General features: G+C 51.6%; 1 protein-coding gene across 1 annotated transcript; it reads left to right on the plus strand.

The window, feature by feature from the left end:
- Nucleotides 1–925: 925 nt before the first annotated feature.
- On the plus strand, nt 926–2,221 carry LOC128273626 (uncharacterized). Its single transcript, XM_053011640.1, has 4 exons — nt 926–1,067; nt 1,160–1,230; nt 1,304–1,457; nt 1,524–2,221. Exons 1-4 carry the CDS (start codon nt 926–928, stop codon nt 1,616–1,618), a joined length of 462 nt encoding a protein of 153 aa, XP_052867600.1. The 3' UTR covers nt 1,619–2,221.
- Nucleotides 2,222–8,309: the final 6,088 nt, after the last annotated feature.

Consider the following 8,309-nt stretch of genomic DNA (forward strand, 5'->3'; position numbering starts at 1 on the left):
GGGAATTGCACAAAAAGAGGACGATTATGATCTCGCCGGTCACGGCACAAGCATACCGCATAAATTAAAGCATTAATGTGCTGTACTGCTGATGTGAGACAATTATGTTGTGTTTAGCTGCTGGCAGTTTATTTTTTGTACGAAAGACAAGAACACTCTGAACATTTGTAACTTATATTCGATAGGTCAATGTTAGGCTTATCACCGTCATAAGTGTTACGAGGATAATAGCCATGGCCAACAGTGTAATACCATGTTTGTTACGAGTGGCGACCGTGGGCCATCCGGATGGGGTGATTGAGAGAAATTAACTTGGACCAGAAACCTCGCCAAATCGTAACTATGAAGTCAGTCTTGCAGTCCGTCAACGAATAGAGAATGTCTAATCTTAAAATCTTCTTGAATCGCGTATAGAACGTAACCTACCGACGGTTACGAACCCGGACGAACAGTAATCCCTGCCCCATGCCAACGCACCAAGGAACAAGGCATTGCGCATGTTCCGCAAGTGTCACGCTTTGTCACGGCAACGCGGGGTTCCCCTACCACCACAGGTTCACGTGGGCCCACTGCGTGCCATCGGACATCGATTTTCGGCAGTCCAGTCAAAACAAGTAGCACCGAAAAGAGTGGCAGTGGACCTACTTCACACTGCAGTGGCCCGATGCTCTAGTTACGTAGTCTTACCACCGTAGAGATACCGTAGTGCCAATAACCCTCGTGAACGGACGGGGGTCGGAATCGGAACAAAATCTCACGCTTTGTGGTCGTGATAGTTTGTGGCTTGTGGTTGACGACTCTGGCGAGAGCCAGCAGCTTCCAGCGCGCCTTCCGGATCTGCCGTGTTTCTATCGCCCACGGCGGTTCAGTGTTCTAGTTATACATTTTTTTTTCTGTGGTCTTGTGAGACACCGCCGCGGTGAAAATGCGTTGTTCCGTGTGCAACTACTACTCGTGGAGCTACTTCATCGCGTTCGGCGAAATCTTCATCTCCTTCCACATCGCCCGAGCCTTCCTGTACTGTGCACGCTCCGCTGCAGCTTCCGAAGAATTGGGTTGCTATAATGGTGGGTACATCTTGCGTCCGCAAAAAAGGAAAGCGGTGTGGGGGAAGCATCGGTGACTCATCGATGGCGTCGGCTTTTCGTTCTCGTTGTAGTGGAGCCCATCTTCGTGCTGCTGGTGTTGTATAACTTGCTGTCACTGCTGCTGATAATTGGCGTGACGAAGGTAATCGCAACGAAGAGAGTAAAGCGGTTAATTGAATTAACACGGAACGTTCTGTGTGTTCTCCTGTCCGCAGCGCAACGAGAAGCTGCTACAGATCTATCAGACCTGCACCATCACGCTCAAAGCATCGGCCATCGTGCGAAGGATAGTGCTCAGTGCCACCGAGTACAACGAGAATAATGTGGGCAAGACGATCATCGAGCTGAAAATCATCATCGTTTTTACGCGTAAGTACGGCGACTCACCCAGCTGGGACCGGGATTACTCTGACTGTGGATGGTGTGTCTTTGCAGTAATCTTCACCCTCGAGGCCCTCGTGGTGGCTGGGGCCTGTCGAAAGATGCGCCGAGAGCAGCAGGAACAACTGTACTACATCGACGTGGTCTAGTAGGCGCATCTCCCGGTGGGGCGAGAGGAAGATTAAGGACCTCGCTACGAGGGTTCCACACAGCAAGTGAGCCAACCGGCCCCTGACGTCGACACGCATGTCGGACTGCTTCTCCGTCGTAGACTGCCTGGTAGTGTGTGGGTAGTACGTTTTGCCAAGAACTTCGGTCCCCGTCTTCGGATTGATAATCTTAACTCCATCCATATCCCGGCGCCTCCCTCGTAACGGGGGAGGCGTCGGGCGTATACTTTACACACCACTTTACACACAAACGCACACGCCCGTATCTTTACAATTCGAGGTAGCTTGGTGCTGCTTTGTTGGTAGTGGAGGTGGATATATATTGGACGAGCAAGCCGAGGGACGGACACCCGCAATTAGTAGCGTAAAGATATTAGTAACTGCAGTGACTTTGAAATCAATCCTTTTGGAGATGATCCCTTTGAAAACGGTGGTACGTTTTATTGTTTCTACTCAGCGCTTTTATATAACGATAAAAAGTATCAAACAAAACCAAAAACATTGTAAAAAATGTGCCGACACTCCAAGCAAATATTACGGTGGCCTCGTACGTTCGGTTCTGCATTTGGAAGTATTTAGAATAAAAAGAAGTACTATTTTTTGCCGCACTTCCGTGTGTTTTTCGAGTATACTTGCTTCCGAAGCTTGGAGGATTTGACCAAGCACGGCTCTTTGGGAATGAATACGCATAAATTCTTTCGCCACATATCGCACGCTACTCCCGATCGCCGATAAGGATCAGTTTGATCACGTTGCGGTGCTGTTGTTGCTGTGGCTCCGTTATCTTTCCAGGTGACCCGGTTACGCTGCGCGGGACAGCGTTTTCGTGACAATAAAGGCCATTCCCCGTGGTGTTCAAAAAGGGTTCGGAATTCGTCCGTTCGGCTCACGTCTCACGTCTCATGCGCTGCGCGATTGATGACCGAAACGACGCCGCCGCTGCCGCCGCCGCCACCGACGGATCACCGAAAAGGACAACCGAAAGTCGAAGAAAAAGGCCAAACCAACACAAAACCCGAACGCGCACACTACAAAGGAGCGATCGCCGAAAGTAGGAGAAAAAACAACATCAACAATCACCACCAGCGCCGGCAACCCTCCGCGAGATTCGTTACGGTTTTCAGCGCGTCAAGTGACCATGTAGTTGTCGAGGCCGTTCGGGCGGCTCGGTCTGAAGTTGGGTCCGCCGAGGTGCCGTCGTGTGGTCCCGTAGCGAATTCTACAATAGAACACGCACGGGCACGGATTATCTACAACTCGCGGTGATACACGGTGGTGGCCACTAGACGGGTCAGACCCTCGGTAAAAGGCCATCACAACGTCCAAGCGAAAGTTTGCAGCCAAACGATGGCACCGCTTAGCTGTGGGATGCGGCCAAAAGTTGTTGGACTTTCTGGGTAAGCTCGAGTTTCCAAATCGACTACAACTTTAACCATTCCTTTGGCTAATTCGTTTCAATTCATTGTGTTGAAGTTGCAAGATTACACCGTCGGCACTCTATAAAGGGTGTTGCCAGATATCTCCCCCGGTTCGAGAGAGAGAAAGAGAGTGAGCGGTGGCTCTATATCCTAATCCATCCCGGGGCGAGATACCCGCTGAGATAGATCAGGGGTGCGTGCCAAGCGCAATCTGATTATGATGTGTTGAAATGTGGATCACGGGAGGTCCGGTTGCACCCGCTGAGCCCTATGACCTGCATCAACACAACCTACTGATGACTACCGATACTCTTCGATGGCACCGCTCGGAGAAGGTCACACACAAGCCAGACACGATTCCCATTATCGTTCCCACTGAAGGATCGTCAACTGGCCGACCATGTGATGACAGAACAGTAGATGGCAACCGCAGCATGATGCGCCGCTCATTCACCGTGGTCAGACCGTGGGAAGTTTCGGTCCCACCGTTAATCTTCACCCAATGGGTCGGCCAAAAACCGACTGGAGATCTTTTCGCAGGACGACTAGTGATGCAGGCACCGAATCTTTCGCTGCGACATCAGAAATCTAGATTAACACTTCAGACGCAACTTAGTCGTTCAACTTCAAACCAGCCTTAGTTGGGCCCCCTTCGGTCTCGGCGAGCAATTTCTCCAACGTCTGGGCAATTTGTCAATTTGGCTGACAAAATGTCCCACTCTAAACTCTGGACTGGACTGAAACTGGAATCCCCTTTGCCTGTAAGAGGGTTCGAACGGGGGGGTGGGGAGAAGATAAAACAAAAACCATCATAGCGTGGCATAGAACCGGAATAAATATTTGTGCGATTCCTAGGTCCGGTCGCTCCGGTCCATTCACCCGACCGGATCGAAGGCGGATTTAGGGGGATCGACTTGACGTTCCCGGTCGCCGGCGGGTGCGGCGGGGTTGGGCTGTCAAACAAATTAACCTGTCACACCGGCGACATGCGTGCCCGTGTCTCGGTGTCCCGGGCCCGTGTTCGCCTGTAATCTAAGCATCATCTCGCGGCTGGCTGGCGCTGGAACCGACGGTCACTATTTACCCAGATAATAACTACGAATTTACGCAGCTGCGTTACCGCGGCGGTTACCCCGATCGATCAATCTCCGGGCCGGGCAGGGCTGGTCCCTCCAGACCATCGGCCAGGTTCCCGTAGAAGTAAGGTGAGCATTAGAGAGCGGGCCAGAGGGCCCATCCCCGGATCTATCGACAGGTTTTCGGGGTTCGGCCGGTGCGTCGCGTCGCGTTGCATGTTAAATTGGTAATAATTATGCTATCTTCATAGTTATCTGGAGGGCGGAGTGGCTATCCCGCGAGTGGCCGGGGACTGGGCTGGACTCGGGTGGACCTGCACAATAACCACACACCGGAATCACGGAGCCGGCTGAACCGATTTGTCCAACCGATTGGACTGTTTAGCAGGGCCGATAACAACGTGATAATGATTGATCGTCTATCGGCGCGCGTGCGCCAGACGTCGGCTACAAAGTAGCTGACGTGTGTTGCAGTTTCCAGCTACGAATTGCACGAATGTTGGCCAAAGATTGAAATCCTCCACCCGATGGTATCGGATCCATGTTCCGGGAGTGCTGCGGGGTATTTCCGTCGTCGTCAACGTCCCGTTTTCTCGGCTTCCAACTGGTTCGGTGGAGCCAGGAAGAACATTCCTGATCTGCTATACCCCCGGCGGGGTTTACAAACTCCTCTAACGAATGTGATAAACGATTAATTATAGCTACAGAAATGAATCAACGATCGGACATGCGTCCCGATCGGCGCTAACGGTGTGCAGCGTCGATTCCCGGTGGGGCCTGATCTCCTGCTCGCGATTAGGTTAAGCGCGTGTTATGACTGGCGCTGGCGAGGACTTCCGATTCGGTGCCACAGGATTTATCATCTTGACCCGGTACCGGTTAAACCCGTTCGCCTGGCGCGCCCCAAGAGGTTTCCGGCACCGGTGGCCTCGGCCCTCGGATGCAATGGTTGAAATTGATTTTTAATTGCTATTAATTATAAAAGATTGATAATTTATGATATATTATGCAAACATGCACGCATCGCACGCTGATTGGATTGAAGAGGAGAAGAAAAGGCCGTCCCTTACCGGGGGTGGCGTAGGCCGGACTGGAACGCCCACCAGCAACCCAATTCGGCCGAATGCGCTCCGTGCGCTCCGTGCGCTCCGGTCCTGGCGTTCCGAGCGTGTGGGCGTCCGTGGGCGGATCTTGATGCAGCGTTAAATGGGCCTTCGTTCCGCGCAAACGGTGGCAAAACACTTGCCGCGGGACGCCAACGGCTGGCCCCGCTCGATCGATTATGGGCCCAAGTCCTCCATCGTGGAAGGGTGGGCCCGGGTGTAATAATAAGCCCTAAGTATCGTGTTTCAGGCTTCTGGAGTCCGCTGGTCCGCTTGGCGGCTTTGTAAATAGTGGCCACCCCGCCAGCCAGCTGTGGAATGTGGAAACCGGCGGCCGAATCTCTCGCATGCTCCCCGCGCTCTGGAAGGAAGATCTCAGCCAAGGATAACGGTTCGCCGGTTGCCGTTGTGTGCGATCGAATCTTCACGGCGGTCCACCGTTCGTCCTGGCCGATCCGAGTCCGATCGCGGTCCTCAAGGGTCACGTGGTGCGCTTCGGACAAATCGTGATTCGGGCCCTGGTACCTGGGCGGCCCCCAGCTTGGCCAGCGCGCCGCCGATTTGTGCAACAAAGTGGAGCCCGGTGAAGCGGTGGTGAAGATCGTGAAGATCGTATCGCAGTTTATTGCCGATAAATGCACGAAATTTGTTACGAACTTGTCCACGCCGAGTGCCTGAACAGCCAAGCATTTGATGAAGATTATGATCGTTGCGATGGAAGATCGGGTTTTTAGAAATCGATTCGATTTTCGGAATAGAGGTTGGGACGCACGAATTTCGGCTCGTAAGAATAATGGTTCAAAGTGATTAATGGCGGCATTTAGATAAGTTAAAATATAGTTAATGCTAATGACATAAAATTGTGCAAAACAGAACGGGAAAGCTTCGTGCATTCTATTAAATTAAAAAGAATGAACGAAAAGATTATCCAAACCTCTTTTATCTTTGATCAATGATTGATCAACGATCTTTCCAAGTATCCACACTTTCTTATAAGCTGCAGGAGTAATCGACTTTGACATCCCTTTCGATATTTTACTATTCTTTCTAATAGTCACGAAACGAAGTGTATGTCGCAGGAGGCCATAGCTGAACATACTGGGGGCTGATCGATTATTCTGTAGGGTGGGTTTGAATTCCGAGGATGTGGCCCAAAATATGGATTGGAGCTGTCGCTGCACCTGATGAAGATCCTGGTTAATATCCAGTGCATGTTTATATATGCCTACAATTTCCAGAATGAAGTTTGACGTTTTAAAAGTGTAAAAGTAATCGGTAGTTCTACTCTTCTCTGGGTTTAGTCGTTTATCTCGAACCGGGCGTTAAGCATATTCCGCAACTTGGCAATTTATTGCCAGTTGGCAGTTGGGTGCAGTTTGGACTAATAACATGTCGAACGATTTCGCACGAGAAACTCCAAACTTAAGATAAAATATTTGTTCAGGTATTCCAAAAATTGAAAGCATGTTTGAGGTGACACAGCAAATTGAACTGTTACCATCAGTTCATAATAGGTAGGTGTCTTTGCTTCTTAAAGTTTGGCTCAGTAGAAATCAGTACACTCAGTACTCTCAGAACTCAGTACAAAGAGAAATTTGAACAAGAAACGAAAAGAACAGATAGTTGGACATGGAAAACGTCAAACGATCAAGAGTAAAATTGGTTAGATCTTCCTTCTGACACCTGCTCTACATTCGCATATTTATGAGCGACATAGCATTAGTGACTCTACCCCACAACGGAAGCAGGTTCACGCGAACTCCTTAACGACGACAACTTCACGATTCCGGAATTTCGTTTGCCAGCCGCCGTGAGAATCCGTCCACTTTCCAGCCGGGCCACTTTCCAGCTGATCCGAACGACCCAAATAGTTGGAACGCGCTCCATCCTGTCTCGACATTCTTCACGAGGACGTTCCGTGACCTCCGGTGTACAGCCAGATCCGGTTTATCGGACACCCAGCGAGCGATGAAATGTTCGATGATAGATTGAAACATCTCACCGGGACCGCAAAGAGGGCTCGTCCGGAGAGAGAGCTCCGATGAGCAGGCGGGGCACCCGTCGTTCCGTGCCGGTTCCGCAGCGGAGCCCTGCGCGAACGGCACGTGCAAAAGCACCCGGACAAATATGGTTTTACGAGTGATTTGTTGGCCGCAGGACGGCCTACCGTTCGGTCCGGAGCGACGATCGTTAGTTTAGGCAGTTTTGTTCACCCATAAAAGGATGTCTGGTGCTTATGGGTCCAAGCGAAAGGCTCACCGGCCGGCTGGCGCGCTGGCGGTGTTTTATTAGTTTGAGGAATCGGTTTCGAAAGCGAAATTCTCCGAACTCGTCACATCTTCGCCTCTTGGGACACGATTTTTCCGCAAGCCCATGCCCAAAAACAGTAGTCGAGCAAACACCCGTAGCCGTAGGGAGGTGTCAGGTCTTCGCTCGCGGATCTAGCGATCTTTGACACCGAGACACCCATGGCGAAACCCCAAACCGGCCAATATGGTGGATGCTTAGCGCCGATGGTCTGGTGTGCCGTTTTTTTTTTTCGGGGTACTAGTTGCCCAATCGTCGTCGACGGCGGCGGCGGCGACCACGACGACAGCGCGGTGCCAAAGGGACTCTTATCTATTCTAATTAATGGCGTGTCCCCGTCGTCGTCGACGTAACCGCGGGGGGTTGGGGTGTTGTTCCGTTACGACACCTTCGAACATCCTTCACCCTATCCTATCGAGACGTTTCGATCAGCGCGGATCCGAGGATCGGTGACAACCGGCCAGCCTGTTGACGGGCCCGCGTGCAGCAACAAAAAATTAACGTTTGATTGAAGCTTCACGTTTTCGTTCCAAACTTGGACGCCGCAGCCGGAGGCCTTGGAACGCCTCGTGTGTCGCGCTGCTGGCAATTCGGCCATTCGAACGGTCTGGCACGGCCCGGAGGCAGCTGGGATGTCTCATTTGCCTCGGCCGTACAGCGCGAATGGTAATGCGCTTTTGAGGTCTGCGCAGAGCACGAAGCCAAGACACTTGGCCGGTCGGTCCGGGAATTGTTGTGTTCTTCGAGGCTCGCGACAGTTTCTTTT

The sequence above is a fragment of the Anopheles cruzii genome, chromosome 3 (assembly GCF_943734635.1).
Source record: "Anopheles cruzii chromosome 3, idAnoCruzAS_RS32_06, whole genome shotgun sequence".
NCBI classification, from domain to species: domain Eukaryota; kingdom Metazoa; phylum Arthropoda; class Insecta; order Diptera; family Culicidae; genus Anopheles; species Anopheles cruzii.

Excerpts from the sequence above, each read along its gene's own strand:
- LOC128273626 (XM_053011640.1), top strand. The coding sequence starts at position 926 with ATGCGTTGTTCCGTGTGCAACTACTACTCGTGGAGCTACTTCATCGCG. Across the intron at positions 1,068-1,159 it reads AGAATTGGGTTGCTATAATG|TGGAGCCCATCTTCGTGCTG; the intron begins GTGGGTACATCT and ends TTCTCGTTGTAG. Across the intron at positions 1,231-1,303 it reads TGATAATTGGCGTGACGAAG|CGCAACGAGAAGCTGCTACA; the intron begins GTAATCGCAACG and ends TCCTGTCCGCAG.